The 25,139-nt window shown below is 39.0% G+C and overlaps 1 protein-coding gene across 1 annotated transcript in view; it reads right to left on the reverse strand.

The window, feature by feature from the left end:
- Positions 1-24,799, reverse strand: part of COG2 (component of oligomeric golgi complex 2) — a 90,135-nt gene extending 65,336 nt beyond the window's left edge. Inside the window, exons 1-2 of the mRNA XM_049776457.1 lie at positions 24,643-24,799; positions 17,116-17,277 (exon numbers count right to left, since the gene is read on the reverse strand). Of these exons, the coding sequence (XP_049632414.1) occupies positions 17,116-17,277; positions 24,643-24,714 (234 nt within the window). The 5' untranslated portion in view covers positions 24,715-24,799. The remainder of the gene's footprint in view (positions 1-17,115; positions 17,278-24,642) is intronic.
- Positions 24,800-25,139: the final 340 nt, after the last annotated feature.

Raw genomic sequence — 25,139 nt, forward strand, 5'->3', positions numbered from 1 at the left:
GCTGTGGAAGATGAGATACATAACAATTCCATACAGCAGGAGAGATTGGACAAAAAACTTAAAGCAAATGAGCAGACAATGGAAAAATTAGTCAAAGAATGGGAACAGACGAAAATAGAAGTCTATGATAAGATCAACAGAAACAACTTAAGAATCATTGGAGTCCCAGAGACCCAGGAAGAAAATTTCCAGGAAGAATCAATGGTCAAGAACATCATTAAAGAGAAACTTCCAGAGCTAAAGAATATATGTGATCAAATCCTGCATGCCCGAAGAGTACCAACCAAAAGAGACCCCAGAAAAACCACCCCAAGACACATCCTAGTCACAATGACAAATCCCACAGATAGAGACAGAATTCTGAAAACAGCAAGATCAAAAGGGGAAATCATGTTCAAGCAAGCTTCCCTGAGATTTACAGCAGACCTGTCACCAGAAACGCTCAATGCCAGAAAGCAGTGGTGGGATATTGTGACAAGACTGAATGAAATGAATGCTTCACCCAGAATACTATACCCAGCAAAACTCACTTTCCGGTTTGATGGAAGAATACATGGTTTCACAGACAAAAAACAGCTCAGAAACTTCACAGACACAAAACCAGTCTTAAGAGAAAAACTGAAAGACCTAATCTAAGACAAGACTACCCAAAAGACACACCAAATTTTGAAATAAAGATGGCGTTAAATCCCAGGACAATTCTTTCTCTCAACGTCAATGGACTAAATGCACCAGTTAAGAGACACAGAGTGGCTAAATGGATCAAAAAACTCAATCCAACCTTCTGCTGCCTACAAGAAACGCACCTGAATAGTCAGAACAAACATAGACTCAAAATAAAAGGCTGGAGAAAAGTTATCCAAGCAAACAACACCCATAAAAAAGCTGGAGTGGCCATACTAATATCAGATAATGCAAACTTTATACTCAGGAAGGTTGTAAGGGACAAAGACGGACATTTTATATTAATCAAGGGGTACGTAGAGCAGGAAGAATTCACTCTCCTAAACATATATGCACCGAATGAGGGGCCAGCAAAATATTTAATACAACTGTTGACAAATCTGAAAAATAATATCAACAACAACACAATAATTGTGGGGGACCTTAACACGGCTTTGTCAACACTGGACAGGTCAACCAGACTGAAACCCAACAAGAATATACAAGACCTGAGGAGAGAAATGGAAGAAAGAGGCCTAGTGGATATATATAGGACACTCCATCCCCAGAAACCTGGATACACATTCTTCTCCAATGTACATGGGACATTCTCCAGGATAGATTACATGCTGGCACATAAAACATACCTCCATAAGATCAAGAGGATAGAAATTTTGCAGACTACCTTCACTGACCACAAGGCTCTGAAATTATTTGTGAACTCCAAAGGGACTCAGAAGAAACACTTTAACACCTGGAAGTTAAACAGCCTCATGCTCAATAACCAGTGGGTCCGAGATGAAATCAAGGAGGAAATAAAAAGGTTCCTGGAAACAAATGACAATCAAGACACAAACTCTCAGAACTTATGGGACACAGCAAAAGCAGTACTGAGAGGAAAATTTATAGCTTTGCAAGCACACATCAGGAAGGAAGAAGGAGCTTACCTGAGTAGCTTAATGACACAGCTAATAGAACTAGAAAATGCTCAACAAAAGGACCCAAGAATAGGAAGACAGAAGGAAATAACAAAGCTGAGAGCAGAAATCAACGAAGTGGAAACTCAAAAAACAATCCGAAAGATCAACGAAAGCAGAAGTTGGTTCTTTGAAAAAATAAACAAGATTGATAGACCACTGGCAAACCTAACAAAGAAAGAGAGAGAGAGAAACTTGATAACTCGTATCAGGAATGAAAAAGGAGAGATCACTACTGATATGACAGAGATTCAAAGGGTAATCAGAAACTACTTTGAAAAACTCTACGCCACTAAAAATGAGAACCTGGAAGAAATGGATAAATTCTTGGACTCTTATAATCTTCCACGGTTGAAGGAAGAGGATGTAGCATATCTAAACACCCCCATCACCATTGATGAAATTAAAACAGTAATCAAATGTCTGCCGAAAAACAAAAGCCCAGGTCCAGATGGATTCACTAATGAATTCTATCAAACTTTCCAAGAGGAACTACTGCCAATCTTGGCAAGACTCTTTCATGAAATTGAACAAACAGAAACACTTCCAAATAGCTTTTATGAAGCCAACATCACCTTGATACCTAAACCAGACAGAGACGCTACCAAAAAAGAAAATTACAGACCAATATCACTGATGAATGCAGATGCAAAGATCCTCAACAAAATCCTGGCAAATAGGATTCAATGCCTCGTTAAGAAGATCATCCACTACGATCAAGTAGGTTTCATCCCAGGAATGCAAGGCTGGTTTAACATCCGTAAATCTATCAACATAATACACAACATCAATAACAAGAAAAATAAAAACCACATGATCATATCAATAGATGCAGAGAAAGCATTTGATAAGGTCCAACACCCATTCTTGATCAAAACTCTCAGCAAGATGGGAATGGAGGGAACCTTTCTCAATATAGTGAAGGCCATCTACCACAAGCCAGTGGCAAATATTATCCTCAATGGAGAAAAACTGAAAGCCTTCCCTCTAAATTCTGGCACAAGACAAGGCTGTCCTCTCTCACCACTCCTATTCAACATAGCACTGGAAGTACTAGCTATAGCGATTAGGCAAGAAAAGGATATCAAGGGAATCCAGATAGGAAAGGAAGAAGTCAAGCTCTCACTGTTTGCAGATGACATGATACTCTACTTAGAAAACCCTAAAGACTCTATCAAAAAGCTTCTAGAAACAATAGACTCATATAGCAAGGTGGCAGGCTACAAAATTAACACACAAAAATCAATGGCCTTTCTATATACCAATAGTAATAAGGATGAAATGGACATTAAGAAAACAACCCCATTCACAATAGTACCACACAAACTCAAATATCTTGGAATCAACTTGACTAAATATGTGAAGGACCTATACAAAGAAAACTATAAAACTCTGCTCCAAGAAATAAGAGAGGACACACGGAAATGGAAACACATACCCTGCTCATGGATTGGCAGGATTAACATCATCAAAATGTCAATACTCCCCAAGGCATTATACAGATTTAATGCCATCCCTCTAAAGATACCCATGACATTCTTCAAAGAAGTGGATCAGACACTTTTGAAATTCATTTGGAACAATAAACACCCTCGAATAGCTAAAGCAATCATTGGGAAAAAGAATATGGGAGGAATTACTTTTCCCAACTTTAAACTGTACTACAAAGCAACAGTTATCAAAACAGCATGGTATTGGAATAAGGATAGGTCCTCAGATCAGTGGAATAGGCTTGAATACTCAGAAAATGTTCCCCAGAGATACAACCATCTAATTTTTGATAAAGGAGCAGGAAATCCTAAATGGAGCAGGGAAAGCCTCTTCAACAAGTGGTGTTGGCACAATTGGATAGCCACTTGCAAAAAATTAAACTTAGACCCCCAGCTAACATCATGTACAAAGGTAAAATCCAAATGGATTAAAGACCTCGATATCAGCCCCAAAACCATAAGATATATAGAACAGCACATAGGCAAAACACTACAGGACATTACAGGCATCTTCAAGGAGGAAACTGCACTCTCCAAGCAATTGAAAGCAGAGATTAACAGATGGGAATATATTAAGCTGAGAAGCTTCTGCACCTCAAAGGAAATAGTGCCCAGGATACAAGAGCCACCCACTGAGTGGGAGAAACTATTCACCCAATACCCATCAGATAAGGGGCTAATCTCCAAAATATACAAGGCACTGACAGAACTTTACAAGAAAAAAACATCTAACCCCATCAAAAAATGGGGAGAAGAAATGAACAGACACTTTGACAAAGAAGAAATACGCATGGCCAAAAGACACATGAAAAAATGTTCCACATCACTAATCATCAGGGAGATGCAAATCAAAACAACGATGAGATACCACCTCACACCCCAGAGAATGGCACACATCACAAAGAATGAGAATAAACAGTGTTGGCGGGGATGTGGAGAGAAAGGAACTCTTATCCACTGCTGGTGGGAATGCTGTCTAGTTCAACCTTTATGGAAAGCGATATGGAGATTCCTCCAAAAACTGGAAATCGAGCTCCCATACGATCCAGCTATACCACTCCTAGGAATATACCCTAGGAACACCAAAATACAATACAAAAACCCCTTCCTTACACCTATATTCATTGCAGCTCTATTTACCATAGCAAGACTCTGGAAACAACCAAGATGCCCTTCAACAGACGAATGGCTAAAGAAACTGTGGTACATATACACAATGGAATATTATGCAGCTGTCAGGAGAGATGAAGTCATGAAATTTTCCTATACATGGATGTACATGGAATCTATTATGCTGAGTGAAATAAGTCAGAGAGAGAGAGAAAAACGCAGAATGGTCTCACTCATCTATGGGTTTTAAGAAAAATGAAAGTCACCCTTGTAATAATAATTTTCAGACACAAAAGAAAAAAGAGCTGGAAGTTCCAGCTCACCTCAGGAAGCTCACCACAAAGAGTGATGAGTTTAGTTAGAGAAATAACTACATTTTGAACTGTCCTAATATTGAGAATGTATGAGGGAAATATAGAGCCTGTTTAGGGTACAGGCGGGGGTTGGGTGGGGAGGAGGGAGATTTGGGACTTGGGTGATGGGAATGTTGCACTGGTGATGGGTGGTGTTCCTTTTATGACTGAAACCCAAACACAATCATGTATGTAATCAAGGTGTTTAAATAAAAAAAAAAATTATGCATTAAAAAAAAAAAAAAAAAAGAAAGCAAAACCTTAATGTAATACATCGATTCCTAATATTAAAACTAAAATAGAAAAACATTAATTAGGATAGTCAAAAGAAGTGTAGTACCAAATATAACTTCAAAGGATTACAGTTATAGGAAAAACAACAGATGTAATTTCTACAGAGTTCAATACCAATCTGTAAATATGAGGGGTCTGGAACTCCAAAAAGACCAGCAGAAGACACTTGATGGGTCTGGAAAAGCGGGTTGAAGCCTTGTACAGGAGATAACATCAAGCTGAATGAAGAAGGAAGGCCAGTACAGTCATCCATGTGTTGGGGCATCCCCAAGCGTTACATCATTACATCATAAGTTGGTTGGGCTTCTGTATTTCCTTTGGGATCGGTGCAATCTTGGGGTAGCCATTGTAGAAACGGTCAACAATAGCATTTTGTATGTGGATGGAAAACCAGAAATTCAGATAGCACAGTTTAACTGGGATCCAGAGACTGTGGGTCTTGTCCATGGATCTTTTCTCTGGTGTTACATTGTGACACAAATCCCAGGTGGCTTCATTTCCAACAAGTTTGCAGCATATATGGTGTAAAACTCCAACAGTCATGGATTTCTTCTTCCCGCCGAGATCAGGAAGCTTGTAGTTGTGGGTGAAGGAGATGGGTTGCACATGTGAAATCCTGAAAATTAAAATGTTAAGGACTAGGAAGAGAGAAGGAAGGATAAGGAAGACTAATTTGGGGAAGATAAAGTTAGGAAAAAGGAAACTATATACAAAATATGTAGAACAGACAGACACTAAACAAGACATACACACACAGACTTCACAAAAAATATGGCCATAACACTCACTCATACTAAAAAATATTTGTTGGAAAGGATCCAAAATAGAGCAAAAGAAAAGAGAATTCAGCTGAATCAATTAAAAGCTCCTTAAAATGTAATAGCCGGCAATTGTTTAGATAAATCATTTCAAATTCACTAAAAAAATATATATATATTTTTTGCCTAGCAGATCTGAAAGAGAATTTCATGCGTAATACAAACATGGACAACTCTACTATACGTGTATATCAGTATATATACAAAGTTATTGTATAACAGTAACTTTATGATAATCAATCATAGGCAAGAAGCACTGTGAAGAAAGTCCACCTAAAATTATCATTATGTATGCGTCTTAAAACCTAAATTGAGGGAAATAAAGCAATGATGTTAAAATAAAAAGAGTGAAAGTCGTTAAATGAGTATACCTAGAAAGAAAAACAACATTAATATGATGAGAAATTTCTCTTTCAGGTGAACCTTGACTAAATTAATTTGTAAAATTTCATGATTAACTGAGACCTAGAACAATAATGAAATTAAGACATAAATCCATCCTACAAGGAAACACATTGGGGATTCATGATTTTCAATCTATATTCATTGATCATGCCTGTGGAAAGAATCCTAGAGCATTAATAGCAACTGATAGGGAAGTAAAATGATTATCTGGTGTTCATTGTAGATCTCTAAGAAGTATAAAACAGGATGTATGCTGCTGTGGATTTCACCAATGTATTAGGGACTTTTTTGATCTTCTTGTCATCAAAATTGATCCAGTGTTGTTTTCCAGCAATTTTACAGTATGAAGTACAGTGTCCATAGTGAACTTTACCATAATGGTTTGACACCGATGATAAGTTGTATTTCTTAATCTTGCTTTTATTCTCTGAAGTGAACTCCTCTAAATTGAGGTCTTCTAAAGGAAAATCTACATAAGTATGCAATTTTTTTATTTGTTTGCCATCAAAAGCAAAACGTTTCAAGTGTATTATAAGTACTGGTGGCAGTTTCCATAAGTACGTTTTCTTTGAAAAATCCCTTCTATTTTTGCAACTGTTGCACAGAACTTTGTTGTCATTTCTTAATTCTTCTTCTTTAAAAAATTCAGAGAGGCATTCCTGTAATGTACATTTATCTGTAGATGTAACAGCCAAAGACAAATGAACAAATGTCTCATAAACCTCAGACTTTTGGTGGCAAGTGAGACACTGGAGTATAGATTTGAATTGTCCTTGAAAGAGATCATAAATAATAGATTTATGAGCCTTTTGGTGTTCTGGACTAAATTGTTCATATTTTTCATTTCCCATGAGATGTGTAGTTTTGTCTGTCATTAGATTTACAGTAAGCAAGTCCTGATGTAATCCCTCTATTAGGAACATCAGTAGTTCGTGAGGATCCTGCTGATTGTGTCCAGCAAACTGGTCATTAAGTAAACCAATTGTTACTTTGAAGCTTTCAGGATTAATATATCTATGAAATCCATTTCCCATGGTTTTGATGAGCCGACCAAATTCTTCGGCTAATTTACCTTCATGCCCCATCGGATTTTTCTTGTTAATATCCTTTTTATAATGATCTTTATAAAAATACTGAGTTAAGTCTGAAATATTATACAAGCATTGCAATATTGAGTTCATGTAGCAAGAGTTTCCTATATTTTGGAGCCCAGTTAAGACAGGTTCCTGTCTTTCCTTTTGCATCTCGGAGTGTAAGGGTTTATCACTACCATCAGTCTCACTCATTGTATGGTGTGTGACAGCTAAATCGTTCCCTGCCCCAGAGACCTTAGTAATATTACTGCTGTTAGTGTCTGAAGTATTCTGTTTTTTTCTCTGAAGGGGAGTTTGTAGTCTGAACCTGATCATTTGTGCTAGCCCGATTTCTAACAAGATGTAATGGAACCCAAAATTTCTTGGGAGGGTCATCATTTATAGAAACATAGGCATAACCCCTTCCTCTTAGGAGAAGATAGCCAGCTATCCATTTTTCATCCTCCTTGATCCAAATAGGTTTATGGGTTGTTTCTTGTCTCTGAATATCTTCTTTAAAATGTCTTTCCGCTGCAGTGTAGCTTTCCCCTTGGGGTAAGTTAAAGTAATTTAGTGTGATAAGAGTCAAAGACAGCAAATCCGTTGGTGGTAAACCTCTTTTTCTATTTTTTTGCAATTGAGTTTTTAAGGTTCTGTGAGTCCTTTCTACAATGGCCTGTCCCCTACAATTGTAAGGAATTCCTCTGAGATGTCTTATCTGCCATTCCTTACAAAAAAATTCAAAAGTTTTGCTAACATAGGCTGGCCCATTATCAGTTTTTATAGAATATGGAATACCCATCACAGAGAAACATTGTAAAAGAAAACTACAAGCAGCCTTAGATTTTTGAGAAGACATGGGAATTGCCCACATAAACCGAGAATAAGTGTCCACCACAACATGAAGATAAGGTTTCCTTGGAAATAAATCTGTTTGAGTTATATCCATTTGCCAAAGTTCGTTAGACTGTAAGCCTCTTGGGTTTGCTCCTGCTATGTGAGTCTTTTTTGTTAACGGTGCACATACGTTGCAGTTTTCTACGATTTCTCTAGCTTGCCTCCATGGAATTTGGTAATTCACATGTAAACGGCGAGCATTTGTGTGTAGGGCTGAATGTTCCTCTATAGGTGATTTAAATATAGGCATTGCTAGCAAGTCAGCAGTTTTATTTCCTTGAGCCATAGGTCCTGGAAGACCTGAGTGGGCTCTAATATGTGTGATGAAGATGGGCTCAGTTCGTTTTTGAAGAAGCTGCTGTAATTGTTTAAGTAAGTCCTGTATGATCGGGTTATTAGCATTAAGGGATGCAGTGGCTATCACATGACATAAATTTACCACATACAAAGAATCAGAAACTATATTCATGGCTTCAGATACATTTTCTAATAGGTAAATTAACGTTGCTAATTCAACTTTCTGTGCAGATTTATATTTGGTATCTATGGTCATATTAATGTTGTCTCCAGTTATTCCTCCTTTTCCATTTTGGGATCCATCAATGTAAAAAACCTTGGCATTGGGAATAGGGGAATCCCGAACAATTGAAGAAATAACAAACTGAGTTTTCTTTAAAAAGTCCCAAATTTTTCCTGCTGGATAATGGGAAGATATTTCTCCTGTGAAATCTGAGAGGGCCCTTTGTAGAGATTCATTAATTGGCAATATTGACTCAATTTCCTTTTTTGGTACTGGCAAAACTATTATATCTGGATCAAAACCTAGTAAAGATATAGATCTGAGTCTTGCCTTGATAATAATCTCTGAAATCAGTTGTAAGTAGGGGACAACTGAGCGAGGTTGTTTGTTATGTAAATACACCCATTCCAAAGGTCCTGACTGTTGCATCAAGGCCCCTGTGGGGGTTTCTATAGTAGGGAAGATTAACAGTAATACCTTTTCTCCTGGGATGAATCTTGAGAGAAACGATTTTTGTAATCTGCTCAAGAAGATGTCCAATTCATTTTTTGCAGCTGTTGTTAAATTTCTCGGGCTATCTAAAGCAGGATCACCCTCCAACGTTTTAAACAGATTAGATAACTCTGCATTTGGGATTCCTAGTGCAGGGCGGAGCCAATTTACGTCACCTAAAAGTCTCTGAAAATCATTAAGCGTTCTGAGGTTTTCTTTTTTGATAGAAAATTTTTGTGGACGTATAGACGTCCGGTCCAAAATAAAACCCAAATATTGATACGGTGGCATTATCTGTATTTTTTCTAAAGCTATTTTCAGTCCTGATGTTTGTAAACAGTCAGTAACATAAGAGTATAATTCCTGTAAATCTGTTTCATTGTTCATTGTGAGCAAGATATCATCTGTATAATGAAATATCATGGCTTGAGGAAATTTTTCACGAGCAGGGCTCAAAACCTTATCTACAAAAAACTGACACATGGTTGGGGAATTCAGCATGCCTTGGGGGAGAACAGTCCATTGGAAACGTCTGCAGGGATGGGTATTATTGAGAGAAGGAACTGAGAATGCAAAACGTTTTTTATCATCTGGGTGGATAGGAATATGGTAGAAGCAGTCTTTCAGATCAATTATAATTAGTGGCCATTCCTTTGGAATAACTACAGGTGATGGTAAACCAGTCTGCAATTTGCCCATAGGTATCATGGATAAATTTATAGCTCTAAGATCCATCAAAAGTCTCCATTTACCGGATTTCTTTTTTATAGTGAATATAGGTGAATTCCATTGAGAAAAAGATGGTTCAATATGTCCTAAACTTAGCTGTTCCTCCACTAATTCTGTCAGCACCTTTAATTTATCAGTTTTAAGGGGCCACTGACCTGTCCAAATTGGTTCATCAGATTTCCATTTTATTTTTATTGGTGCTGGTGTTTTTACGGTAGTGGCCCCCACTAAAAATTTTGGGTTTTTAAATCAAAAGAAGGTTCGGGCTCTTCTGGAGCTAATGGGATGTGGAATTCTGCTTTCCACTGTTTGTGTAGGTCACGGCCCCACAGGGATGGTGAAAATGGGCCCACGTGAGGTCTGATTATTGCTTTTTGATTTTCTGGGCCGTAAAATAGTATAGTCCTCGTACTCAACAGACAGGAACTCAGGCCTCCTATTCCTTCTAGGGAATACGGGATTTCCTGAAGAGGCCAATTTTCTGGCCATTCTTTATCAGAAATTACGGTAACCTGAGCACCCGTATCTATCATTCCATCAAAGGGTTTGCCTTCCAAGTGAAGTTTGATCATTGGGTGTTCATCTTTACATTTAGTAACCAGAGCCACGATTGGGTTTTGAGCAGCACCCGGATCTGTGCTTCCAAAACCTCCAATTCTAGTCTTATCTGAAGTCCCAAATTTGACATAAGGCACTATTACTATCTGGGCAATCGCTTCTCCTTTTTTAAAGGTCCATGTAACTGGTACAGTAATAACTACAATGATTTCTCCCATGGAATCTGAGTCAATGACACCAGTGATTACTGATATACCCTTTATGTTGAGGGAACTTCTGCCAAGAATCAAACCCATGGTATCTGGGGGTGGCGGGCCTACAATGCCAGTTTCTAACATGTAAGGGCATGCTCCTGGGTAAATTGTAATGTCCTCTGGGCATAATATATCTAATCCGGCACTCCCTGAAGTAGAGTGGATTAATTCCCTTATCGTGATGAATTTTCTTGGGCTGGGCTTGGAAGGATTATTGTCTGTGAACTTTGCCCCTGATTTGGAAGGGCCTGGGGGGAGGCCCTGTGGGCGTTTCCCTGCATCTTGTATGTGTGTTCTTGGGGAGCTGAATTTATAAGGAGACGACAATTTCTTTTGATATGTCCCTGTTTTCCACAATGGTAGCAGGCAATTTGCCTCCTGGGGACTGTGTTGAAACCTCTACTTAGGTTATTATTAATGAGGTTTCTGGATCTGCAATCTTTCGCCCAGTGGCGACCCCTTTTGCATTTTGGGCAAAGACCTGGTTTCCGGAAAGTGTTCTGTCCCCGAGGGGAGTAAGACATTGTTCCCTTGGTAACTGGGAAGGTTTGTACTGAGTCTGAGTGGGGTGGGGGTTGGGGTTCCACATAGACATTCCGGCAGGCATAAAGGTAATCATTCAGATCTGACTTTTCATTTAATGTATTCAATACTAATCTACAGGCTGAATTTGCATTATGATAGGCCACAGATTTTACTAGGAAGTTTCTTATCTCCTCATCTTCGACTTGTAACTTCAGAGCATCTTTAATCTTACCTACAAACTCTGCAAATGACTCATAAGGGCCTTGGGTGATTTTTAAAAAGTTTCCTCTACCAATGCTGTTAGAATCAATTTTTTCCCATGCTGACAATGCAATCTCCCTGATTAAATTTAAGATTTCCTTAGGTAAAGCTGCTTGTGTCTGAATATTTGCAAATTGATTTTCTGCCATCAATAATTCATACGATAGAGTAACACCTGCCACTTGCTTTTTCATACCATCCGGACTATATAATTTAGCTTTTACGCCTTCTGAATAGTACATTTCCCATTCAGTTCGCTGTTTAGACGACAGGCATATTTCAGCGATTCTTTTAAAATCATACAAAGTCCAAGATGAGTTATGACTCCAAAGTCTTAATAACTCCACACTGTATGGCGATTTTGGCCCATTTTCTTTACATGATCTTTTAAACCGATCTAATTCTTCCATCTGATAGGGTACATAGTTAGAAACATTTACCCCGTCTATAGGGGATAAGGCCTGATTAGCAAAATTATTCTGAATAGAGCTCTGAGACCGAGCATGTGGTTCATCGTTTGAATCTGCTCTGCTCTGCGATTCAATTTTGTGACTAGAAGGAGGCATACTTCGTGGAGTTAGCACTGGAGGTAGATCATTATCTGAGTCACTACTGTCAAGCAATTCACTAGAATCAGGCTTAACATTCTGAGTTGTTTTTCTTCCAGCAAAAATTTCTATATTGTTGATGGTGGGGCTGGATTCGTCAGCCTGCACCTTGGTCTGAGTTTTCGTCAGATAAATTTCCTTATTATCTATACTGGTTTTAGCCTCACTATTTCTACACTTTCTATTTCCTAAATAGAAATAACAGCAAATAACTATGCTCATAATAATAACGTTAGTCAACACAGAAATTCCACAAACTATGATGGCTAGAGACACTACACTTTTCATTTGAAATATAGACCACAACCATCCAACTGCAGTAATTGTCCTTAGATCAAAACCAATTAGTTTTAAACAAAATGGAATGATCCACTTGTATACTAGAGCACCAATGCGTAAGACTAAGGGTGGTAAAATCCACATGACTAACCACAGAAACCATTTGATGGTCAGCATAGGAAATTTCCAATGAAATATTTCACTTACAGTTCTGAGGGTCCAGGGTTCAGGTCCCTGTCCGGGCGTCATTAGTAGAATCAAATAATTAGTGATGGTGCTGGATGGCGATGGATGGCGATGGATTCCTTTCTGCCACCCCAGGCCACATGGCTCTGCCACCTCCATCCAGCCGGCCGGGTCCCAGGCCCAGGTGAAATCACTCACTCACACGCAGGCTTCAGGAAGAATCATCTTTATTCATGCCCTAGCCACCACAGGTGTGTGGCCTATGTCAACCTTTCAAGCACAGCATTATTTTGCTAGCCCTGCATCTTATCTCCTGTTAGCCATCTTCCCTTTGGGCTCCATGCGGCCCAAAGATCCAAAAGCCGGCCAAGAGACAAAAAGGGCCGAATCCCTTTCGTCCCAGGCTTATCTAACTTTTTCCAGACCCCTCCCAGGAATGGGAGGTCTTGCAGGTAGTTACACCTATTATCCGGTTCCCAAGACCCCTCCCAGATATGGGTGGGTCTTAGGGTCTTTGCACCCAACTTCAGGGTTTTAGCTAGGTACACCAACATTTCCTCCTTTTCTTAATATTTTTATGCACCAACGTAATAGAGTGAAAATTAATATACCAGCCCTTTTTTTAAAAACATATTATTTTTGCAAAATATACTTTACACCTGTAACCTAAAATTCTATTAATGCTTTTTTACCAAGCACTATTTTGGAACTTTCATGTTTCTAAACTTTTAAACTATATTGGGGGAACTATTTGTTCCTATAACTTTTCTATACACAAGTACTTCAGCATACATGCATAACATACATTTTAAAAACAGGCTAAGTACATTAAAATACACAGTAAAACATTTTGCAATTGAAAATATTAACTTTGAAAAACAAAACACATTTAAATCATAAAGAAAATGACTAAGACAAAGATGCAGGTGGTTAGAAATTAGATGTTAAAATGGGCTAATCTGTATTACCTCCCTTATATTTTTATTTTTTAACCACTAACTAATTAAAACTTATTTCATCACCAACTATGAGTAAAATATTACTACCCACTAATTTTCTACACCTAAAACCATAGTTTAGATTAATTTGTCCCACGCTGATCTCACCACGTGGCTTTTGTAAACTTTTAAAGTTCAGATGTTGGTTTGTCCCACGCTGATCTTACCACGTGGCTTTCTTCCGTAGTTCCAGGCTCCGCTGCCGGTTTGTGATCTGGAGCGTGGATTCCAGGTTTTTCGCTTTTCCGGGCAAAGCTGAGCCCAGCCAAGCCGATCCCAGCCGAGATCCCAGCCGAGCCGAGCCCAGCCGCTTTTCCCCTCTGGGCATTACTTTGGACGGTTTTTCTCGCTCCTGCTGTTTTACCTTTTCAGGCTTGCAGCGGAGCAAAAGCTGAGCTGAGCTGAGCTGAGGCGTTCCTGCTTCTGGGCCGATAGGAGCTTTTTGCCGCTTTTCTGATGCTGGAGGGGCTTCACCGCTGCCTTATTTTTCCCTCCGGGCGCACTTTGGAAGCAGCTTATGGATGTTCAGAGTTCCAAGTGATTTAAACTAAAAGTTCAGTTCGAAATTTCCAAAGTCGAAATCCAAATTCAAGCCAAAGGTCATTTTTAGAAAATCAGTCCACTTTAAATACAGTCTTTTTTCTCCTCCGTTTCCAATTTAGACTTTTAATAAGTTTTTGAAGAGGCCGAGGTTTTTGGTTTTTGTAACAAAGTTTTAGTTCTAGGCCTGGGCCTGGGCTGGAGGTGATGCAAGCTTTCACCTTTGTACTTCCAGTTGCCCTTCTGCCCCTAGAAGGGGTTGCGGCCATCTTTGAACATGGCTTTACGTGGCCAAACACTTTGGGCTGACTGCATCTGAACAAAGCGAAAATCAAACAGAAGAGCAGAAATCTCACCATTTTTGCTGATTTCTAAAAAGTTAGACAAAAAGGGCCGAATCCCTTTCGTCCCAGGCTTATCTAACTTTTTCCAGACCCCTCCCAGGAATGGGAGGTCTTGCAGGTAGTTACACCTATTATCCGGTTCCCAAGACCCCTCCCAGATATGGGTGGGTCTTAGGGTCTTTGCACCCAACTTCAGGGTTTTAGCTAGGTACACCAACAGTTAGCAATCTTGGTTTTTCACAGATCAAAGCATTAGGTGTCTTCTGATTTTATCTTACTGTTAGGTGATGAGATAAGACAATCTGTTCTTGGTTCATGTTGTTGCCGTTTCCTCCTTGTCAGGATGTCAGATCAAAACTGGGGCATGTTGGTGCCAGAGCAGCAATAAAACTTTCCCAGGGGGGTTTTGGTTCCTGGTGCTGTTGCAGGGAATTGTGCTGGTTACTGTGTCTGGGATCTAGGTTTCCGGATTGGATGGTTGCTGTCTAATAATGGATGGAGTCTAATACCTCAACAAATTTTTAGAAAAAAACAGAAATTCCACACCATAGATACTGCTCTTAACAAAATCTACTTATTTATGTAACTGTAAAAATAAGGAAATTCTTAAATGAAAAATTATTTATATTATATATGTTTTAGAACAAAATTTAAATTAATTTGAAATGCTCTAATGGAAGGTGAATAGTTGTCTTTGATTATAGTATTCAATAATACTATAAAAAGCCTAATAAACTATACTGCCCCTAGATATTATTATTATTATTTCAGGAAATTCAAGTTAAGTAGAACAAAAATAAGATTTTCTGAATTTCTAATTCTACTGAAACATTTATCTCACTGGGATACTTCCAAAACAAATATGGCTCTTTAATGGTTCTTGAAATTGCCATGACAAATTCTTCACTAGGACAAAAAAGATCTAAAAGAAAAATCAATTATATATTTTTGTGTGTGTATAAAAAGCATTTTAGAAGGATAGAGTAAATAGTACAGTAAGTAGAACACTTATTCTGTTTACAGTCGATTTAGGTTCAATCCCTGGCATATCATATTATCCACCAACCCCCTCAAGAAGTGATTCCTAAAATCAGACCCAGGAGCAATCACTGAGTACCACAGGGTGTGTAACAACAACAACAAAAAAAAAACCTTTGCCGTAGCAGCCCCTCCCTTCATGTTTTTTTGTTTGTTTTGTTGTTGTTGTTGTTTGTTTTGGTTTGTTTTTTTTTCTTTCTTCTTTTAAATTTATATTTATAGCTTCTAGACAGGGGCTCCTCCCAGCTTTACTTTTGTTTTTCCCAACAAAACCATAGAACGCGAATCATCTTGTTCTGCCTCATTAATTGAAGGAAAAAAAGTGGATGGTATCAGGGGCAAGAAGTCTCACTAACATTGAGTGGAAATAAAAAAAATGATTGGGGGGGGGGCAAAAAAAGTGATCAGACCTAAATAACCAACCCAAAGTTAAGGACAACAGAATCAAGAGACCAAATTTACAACACTACACTAGCAGTGCAGGGGAGAGAGGGTGGAGGTATAGGATGCATACTGGGAACAGGGGTGAAGGGAGGTCAACACGGTTGACATACAAAGGAGCATTCTTAAGGTTTACAGCACATTTATCACAAGAAAATAAGAGTTGAACAAAAACTTCCTCAGAGAAGAAATACTGAGGTTCAAAATGCTCATGAAAACGTGTTCCACAGAGAAACAGTCAGGGCAGAGTGCTCAGGGCATTTGCTTGCATGTAGCCAACCAGAGTTCAAATCTTGGCATCCTATATGGTCCCCTGAGCCCACCAAGAGTGATTTCCGAGCATGGAGCTAAGAGTAATTTCAGAGCACTAATGGATGTGGCTCAAACATGCCCAAAAATGTTCCACATCATTAATATCCAGAAAATAGAGATGAGGGCTAGCAGGACCAGTCCACAGTAGTAAACTTGCCAAAATAGCAGGGGAATGCAGTTAGGACAGAGAGGGACTATTATGACAATTATAGTTGTAAATTATCACTCTTGACAAAAACTGTAGACAAAATGAGATATAGTGACTTTAAAGGAGATAAAGTAACAGGCATGTTTTCCACAAAGGAAATCTGTAGGGAGAGTAGAAGGGAGAACAGGGTGGAAATTGAGGACATTGGTGATTGGAAATGCACACAGGTGAAGGGTGGGACATTGCATGACTGAAACTCAATCATAAATAACTGTATAACGAACATGCTTGTTATCATGGTGCTTAAATATTTACATATTAAAATAAATAACTTTGTCACTGTATATGTCACAGTGATTCAATTGAAGAATTTATTTTTGAAAATAAAATAAGCATATTAGAACTGTCTCAGATGAGCAAATTCAAAACAAAAGATGCTTGTTAAGAAAAATATACTATTTCTATTAATAAGGTAGTCCTTCATATTTATTTATTTATTTTTTGGTTTTTGGGCCACACCCGTTTGACACTCAGGGATTACTCCTGGCTATGCGCTCAGAAATCGCCCCTGGCTTGGGGGGACCATATGGGATACCAGGGGATCGAACCGCGGTCCGTCCTATGCTAGCGCTTGCAAGGCAGACACCTTACCTTTAGCGCCACCTTCCCAGCCCCAGTCCTTCATATTTAGGGAGAAAAATCAACTAAGAGTTACAAAAGCACTCAATACATTATTAAGAATAAATGTGAATGAGAAAGTGTATGTGTATATATATATGTGTAAGAAATAGATGAGATTTACCAAGTTTGTTGAAAGGTTGACAAAATCTGCATAATCCTTATTGATGAGCTCAACCATAGCAGTTTTAAGAAGTTTATAGTAGAGTTCTAGGTGTTCTCTCAGTTCTTCTAGCTGTACACGCTTTCTACAGTCAGACACAAAATGATCGACATCAAAATCTTCCTAAAAAAAAGAAATAAATTATTATTTCTGGATCATATTTCAGTTCTACTTTAAACTTTGGAAGCAAGAAATATATTGTTTTTCATAGTGACTGAGTGATTTTTTCATTCCTACAAAACATTGCACGAGTTCCTCTTTCTCCAAATTCTTATCAAGATTTAGTATTCCCAATCTTTTTTATATCACTCAACATAAATGAAAACATATCTCATTATAATGCTTTTATAGACCATTTACAGCTCATTATAGTCATTTTCTGATGACTAATGATGCTAAATATCTTTTTGCATTCTTGTCACCTTTGTTAAAATGTCTATTAAATAATTTGGTGGGTTGCCTTGTCATTTTGCTGACAGTTTCCTTTGTTGGGTGGAAATTATATAAAGTTTAATGTTGTTCTACCTGTTTTTGCTTCAGTTGTGAATTCCCAAAGGAATTTCATGTAGTGCTGGGGTAGGCTCTGTCTAAGGCAAGTGCTAATCTCCTGTACTAACTAACTCTCCAGCCTCCCTTTCTTATTTTCGGATGTAGTCAGTCATGTATCATTAAGAATTAAGACATATGGGATGCCAGAGAGTAAACCATATAAGGCAGGGTCAGACACGTATAAGACAAATACCTTACCCACTATACTACTGCTTCACTTAGTAAAAGGACACAAGAAAATGGAAACATACACTCTTAGACTGGAAGAAGTAACATCATTAAAATGACAATACTTCCCAAAGCATTTACATATTTAATACAATCCATCTAAGAATATAATTAACATTTTTCAAAGTAGTGAACCACTATTGAAATTCATTTGGAACAATAGATGCCCAAGTATAGCTAAAGTAATCCTTAGGAAAAAGAAGTTGGGAATCATCACTCTCCCCAACTTTAAATGGTACTAAAAAAGCAATAGTCATTAAAACATCATGGTATTGGAATAGAAATAGACGCTCAGACCATTGGAATAGACAAAGTATTCTGAGACTGACTCCCAGACATACAATCAATTAATCTTTGATAAAGAGGCAAGTAACACAAGTGGAGCAAGGAAAGCCTTGTCAAAATGTGGTGTTGGGATAACTGGTCAACTACACAGAAAAAAAACACCATGGACATAGGTCAAATCAAACTGGATTAATAACCTTTACATCAGACCTGAAACCATAACTTACAGAGACCTGAAACCTGACACTATAGAGAAAAAATGGAGGCAAAACATTCCATGACATTAAGACTAAGGCATCTTTAAGAAAGAAACACCTCACCCGACCCCCCTCTCCCCCTTTCCTCCGGATCTCCAGGTGGGTTTCTGGGAGGAGCTCATGGGGCACCCTGGGTTTTCCCCACTCCCAGGCCGGGTCTGGGGACCGGCCTAGGGTTGGGCTTAAATCCCTGTCCTTCGGGCTTGGGAGGGTCTCTCTCCCTTCCTGGAGCAGGATTTTTAGCCGGCACGGGCGGCCAGCTGGCAGACCTCCGCATGTGCCAGCGGCCTTTTGGCCTGGCCTAGGGTAGGGGGGCCCGGACCTGGGTCACCCGACCCCCCTCTCCCCCTTTCCTCCGGATCTCCAGGTGGGTTTCTGGGAGGAGCTGATGGGGCACCCTGGGTTTTCCCCACTCCCTGGCCGGCTCCAGAGGTTGGCTTAGGGGGTGGCGTTTGATCTGGGGGGTGGCAGATAACTGCTCAGCTATACTCAGGCTGTCACTGGCAATTTCATACCTGTCTACATTTTGAAACCGCACGGGGGCTACTGCCCCCGCGCAAACATATGCTCCTCCCAACCATCAGTACCCCAGATTTACCCTTCTTAACTTCAGTAACACACAGTTTTAATCTCTGACCAAAGATATACAGTAGATCTTACAAATCCCAGAACTATTTAGAAGGACACAAATCGAACACATATTGAACACATATATCTTTTGAATATTTTATGATTATTTTCTTTAACTGCTGTAACTCTCTATATATTCTTCTACCATGATGTTTCTATCCACTTTTCATCTTGTCTTTTCTTTGTAAGCTGTTCAGTAAGGATTGTTGGTGGAACTGTCCCTCAGTTTGATGCCTATGATTGAACTATGTCATGAAAATTGCTGGTCTTGTTCCTATTGCCTCCAGATGCACCAATAACGCTTCATGGCATTGATCCTTGTTTGCATAGACACATTAAAATGGGAAAACACTATACATACAGATTAGTTATTATCTAATAAATCTCATTACAATGTACCTTACACCCTGAACATTGATATAATGACCTGGCACAGGCCTCAGATGAATGGGCATTCTCCATTCACGCTGGAACCAGGCAAGCTATCTACAAAACATCCAAGGTCTTTTATAGCAACAGTTGGAAGCAGTCCTCTACCAGGAAAGACATTACCAAGGGTCTGACATCGACCTCCTAAAAAGACACTTCCGTTTACACTGAGAAGACGTGACAACAACAATGACCTGCTCTACAGGACATGGTTCTCTCTATTGCCCCTTAAGTGTGAGGTGAAACGAGAGGATGCTCTGCACCATCCTGACTGCAATATGGGATATGCAGACTCTAGGATCTTTAATACAGAAGCATGATACCAACATTAGAGACTATGTGAGGAATGGAGGTGTATTGCCACTACAGACGATGACTTGAATTGGACAAACTAGTTTGCCTGGAGCCTAGAGTCAGTCCTGTGCCAGGAAACTTCAGGGGTAGGGTCTCCATGTATTTAGACCATAATTTGTCTTTCCATGTCCCTTATGTTTTGGTGGGCCTATGCAAACAAATGCCACTTTAATATCATTTTTTTACTATGTTCCCTTGACTCCAATCCTTAAGAAAAACAACCCACTAAAACTTTTGAGGTTAACTTAAACTAGTAAGCATGTGCATGGAACTAGATAAATGTACTTTGCCCTCAATGTTTAAAGAGTTACATAAGTCTAATATCTTTAGATTATATGGTGTGCTGCTAAGAAATAATATGTACTACAACTGGGGATTTGAGGGACAAAGTAATTGTATTGTACATGGGTTCAGTTTTGTTTTTCTTAATGTTCTTTGGCTGAAAGTTCAAGGCTGGGATATCATCGATGGGACTACTGAGAATCCTGTTTATGGGTGATTGGGCTTCCACTGTAACTTTACCCTGTCCTCTTTCTTTGCATCTTTGTTGTCATAATTAAAATAAAAAAAAAGAAATAAACTCTGAAAATCTAACAGGAAAAAAAAAAAAGAAAGAAACACCACTGTCCAAGCAAACTGATGTAAACATAAACAAATGGGATTACTTGAAACTGAGAAGCTTCAAGGAAACAGTGACCAGGATACAAAAGCTACTCACAGAATGGGAGAAACTATTCACCCAATATCCAACAAATAAGGGGCTAATATCTAAGATATACAAGGTACTGACAGAATTTACCAAGAAAAAAACATCTACTCCCAAAGAAAAAAAGATAGAAGATATGAATAAACATTTCCTAAAAAAAAGTAATAGATTACCAAAAGGCACATAAAAAAATGTTCAACACTACTAAATCATCAAGGCAATGCAAATCAAAACAACAATGAGGTATAATTGCCACAGAAACTGGCACACATCACAAAGAACAAGAACAACCAGTGCTGGCATGTATGTGGGGAGAAAAGAACTCTCATTCACTGCTGGTGGGAATGCCAAACAGTCCAGCCTTTATAGTAAACAATATGTATATTCCTCACAATCTGGAATCAATGGAGTCTCAGAGACCCAAGAAGAGACCCTCATGAAGAAGCAACAATAAAAAAAAAAAAAAAATCAGTGCTTTAAGATCCCAGAGCTGAAGACTGCTTATACCCACATCCAGGATGCACAAAGAGTACCAACTAAGAGACCCAAAAAAAAGCACCCTAAGGCAACATTCTCATCACAATGATGAAAATTAATGATGAAAAAGATAGAAATAGAACAAGGTAAAGAGCTAGACCAAGAAAAGAAAATCACTTAGAAAAAGTACATACAAAAAAAACCCAAGTGCCTGAGAATAGATGAGTAGATAAGGAAATTGGTATATATCTACTTAAGGGAATACTGCACAGCTTTTAGGGAAAATGAAGACATGAAATTTGCTTATACATGGGTTGACATGGAGGGCATTATCCTGAGTGAAATGGGTTGGATGGAGAGGGTTATACATAGAATAATTGCAGTCATTTGTGTGATATTTAAAAAAAAAATAATATGGTAATAATATTCAAACACAGTAGAGATCAGGGTCAGGAGGGACTAATCCATAACAGGAAATTTGCCACAAAGAGTGGAAAAGTGTAGTTAGGGCAGAGAAGGGACCAGAATAACAATGATAGTTGGAAATGATCACTGACAAAAACAGAAAACTGAAACTTGAGAAATGAATATCAATTCATGATACTTCTTCAATAACAATATTGCAAAGCACATTCTCTAAAGGAAAATAAAAAGGGAAGAGTGTGTGAGAGACACAGACAGGAGGCAGACAGAGAAAAGAGGAGAAAGATGACGAAGAAACAAGGAGGAGGAGAAATGAGGAGGGAGGAGGGGAAGGGGCAGAGGAGGAGGAAGATGAGTCAGGCAGGGGAGAGGGCAGGAGGGAAATTGGGGATAATAGTGATGGGAAATGTGTACTGGTGAAGGGTGTTGAACAATTTATGTCTGAAACTCAATCATGAACAATTTCGTAAATATGAAGAAAACTGTAATATGAACTGTGTAACTATGCTATTTAAATAAAATAATTATTTCAAACAAAAACAAATAATGATCACTTCCACACATAATAAAAATAAAAATATTAGTGAGCTATTTTACACACAGAGCAAAAAAGAAGAAATTTGTGGCTGGAGAAATAATACAGACTAAGGCATTTGCCTTGCATTGCCAACCCTGGTTTAATACCAAGGACCATCCATATATGGTCCCCAAGCACAATTAGGGGTATTAGTAAGCCCTGAGCATTGACAGGTGTGAACAAACACCCTCATCCGCCAAAGAATAAAATATATACTCTTATTTATGTAGATATTATAATATTTTATTACACTTCTACTTGAGTATTTCATGTGCTCAAATAAATGGACTGGCCAGCAGCTCTATCCAAGAGCCTGACGAAATAATATAGCCCAACAAATAACCCTCCCCTTCAACACCTCCCCCCAAAAAACCTGAAGTTTCTCTTTATATTCAGAAGTAGTTCTGACAAATTCAAATCAGGTACCTATACCCCAAAAGCTGTAAGTTGTGAAATCATAAAGAGTACTGTAACATAGGAAAATAAGGCAACAAGCCAACTACTTCTTTATATTAGTACTGGGATCAATTAAATGTAAAGACAAATTAAGTTTAAAAATGTAATACAGGCCAGAGCAATAATGCAGCTACCAAGTAGACTGCTTTCCTTGGACTCAGGCAGCCTGAACTTGAGCTCTGGTACCCCAAATAACCACCCAAGCTCAGTCAGGAGTGATCTCTGAGTGCAGAGCCCTGAATACTGAGGTAAGTGGCCCAAAAGCAAAACAAAACAAAACAAAAATAAAATGGGACTACATCAAACTAAAAAGCTTTGTGTGAAAAAAAAACACAAACAAACAAACAAAAAAACACAAGCAAAAATAAAGGCCCCCTATAAAATGGTAGAAAATTCACACATCAGATAAATGCTAGTAGTCAAGGTTATTTATAAAACATCCACAAACTTAAAAAAAAAATCCAAAAATAGGGAAAGGATGAGCAGACACTTCCCCAAAGAAGACATATGTAAGGACAGTAAACATGAAAAAGGTCTTGTCACCTCTTATTATTAGAGAAATGCAAATCAAAACAAGAATTAGATATATTGCATCAATGAGAAAGGACTATACAAATAAAAAGAAAGAAACAATAACTGTTTGCTGTTACTGATTTCATCAGTTAGCCGGCAGGCACTTAAGTTTTCCTTTCAGACACAACAATAAAAACCTGCAATACTGAAGACCTGATATCCATGAGTTTTCCATAGACAGCATTACTACGAATGAGCAAGAATTTATATTCCCAGGTCTAGACAGTCCCTCATACTAAAAACTCATCTTCTCCGGTGTAAATATATTTTTAAACCAGTTTTAGAGAAGGAATCTAAATGTAAACATCAAAAAGAAATTAAACAACTGGGCTGGAGAGGTGGCGCTAAAGGTAAGGTGTCTGCCTTGCAAGCTCTAGCATAGGAAGGACCGCGGTTTGATCCCCCGGCATCCCATATGGTCCCCCCAAGCCGGGAGCTATTTCTGAGCTCATAGCCAGGAGTAACCCCTGAGCGTCAAACGAGTGTGGCCCCCCCCAAAAAAAAACAAGAAAGAAAGAAAAGAAAGAAAGAAAGAAAGAAAGAAAGAAAGAAAGAAAGAAAGAAAGAAAGAAAGAAAGAAAGAAAGAAAGAAAGAAAGAAAGAAAGAAAGAAGAAAGAAATTAAACAACCTAGTGAATGAGAAAAATATGCATCAACTTAAGACTTCAAAAAAGGGCAGAACAATAAAATATGTAAACCCTCTCACTATCCTAAATTTTAAGGGATTAAACTTTCAACGTATTAACACTGTAACCAAGTTTAAATGGATGTCAAAAATCCCAGCACTAACAAATTAAATGTACTTTTGCTTTATAGTTTTAGGATCAGCTTGGGATGCCGGGGTTACTCCGGACTCAATGCTCAGTAGCTCCTATTGGCAATGTTTGGAAAGGTCAAGAATGCCTGGAATAAAAACCAGGGCTCTGGAATGTACCACATGTGCTCACAGACTATAAGCTGGCCCTAAACATACTCTTTATTTTTGTTGTGTGTGTGTGTGTGTGTGTGTGCGTGTGTGTGTGTGTTCTTTTAGACATTTAAGCAATACACAAATAGATCCAGGCTCTCTAAAAGACAGTCATTGCGTTGTTATACCACAACAAAATCGTTCACAATAGTCTAACCTTTTAAGTATTTCGTGCCAAACTTGGAATGCGAAGCAACTTTCCGCCGACTCAATACTTGTGTAGATATGTACATTTTTAAGAGTTTCTAGAACAAACAAGCTCCTTTTCAGGAAGCCAACTGGCAGTCTGGCCCCTTTATTTTACCAGGGTCAGGCAGGTGCTTTACCGTTTCAAACCCACTTTCCAAGCCAAGATACAGGATTTTAGATAACTACTTCGCCAAGCTTCGCCGTGCAAACCTTAGATCAAGAGCTTCGCTGCCCAGTGCAGTTTATAGTCCCTACAAAAGGGGGTGACTGCGGGCAGATTTCGAGACGGGGGTGCTTGTGGACCAGGCCCTCACAGAAGCAGCCCACCAAGCAGAGGCCCCCAAAGGGCAGGTCACCCCCAACCGGCCCGAGAAGTTCCGAAGCGCACCTTCATAAACTCGTCCTTGTCGAAGCAGAGACTGTCGGGTCCCTTGGGCAGATTCATCCTACTTTTCTGCATCCTGCCGGCCGCCGCTTCTTAGCAAGCCGAGATTCTTAGCAAGAAGCAGGAAGCTGTGTGCAAATATCAGGGCCAGTTTCCAGGGCCGGGGAGGCACCACTTCCGCCAACATGGCAGCGCCCACGCAGCGACCAATGAGGGAGCGCTCCCCGAGTCCACTCTAGCCAGGCCACCGAGAGAGAAGGCGGAACTGCTGCTGCCGCTGCTGCTGCTGCTGCTGCTCCTACAAGCGGTGCTTCCCCCTGCCGGTACACATTGGGACTGTAGTCTTGCTCAGCTCTGGCTCTCGGGGGTGAAAAAACTAAGGAAAGGAGCCCAGGAAGATAGGATGCAGGGGCTTCCTCTCCCCAACCTTTCCACTGCAATATAAGCATGCAGTATAAGCTTTTCTAGTGTTTTCTTCCAGAATAGGCTGTTCATTGTGC

This window comes from Suncus etruscus, chromosome 7, assembly GCF_024139225.1.
Source record: "Suncus etruscus isolate mSunEtr1 chromosome 7, mSunEtr1.pri.cur, whole genome shotgun sequence".
Taxonomy (NCBI): domain Eukaryota; kingdom Metazoa; phylum Chordata; class Mammalia; order Eulipotyphla; family Soricidae; genus Suncus; species Suncus etruscus.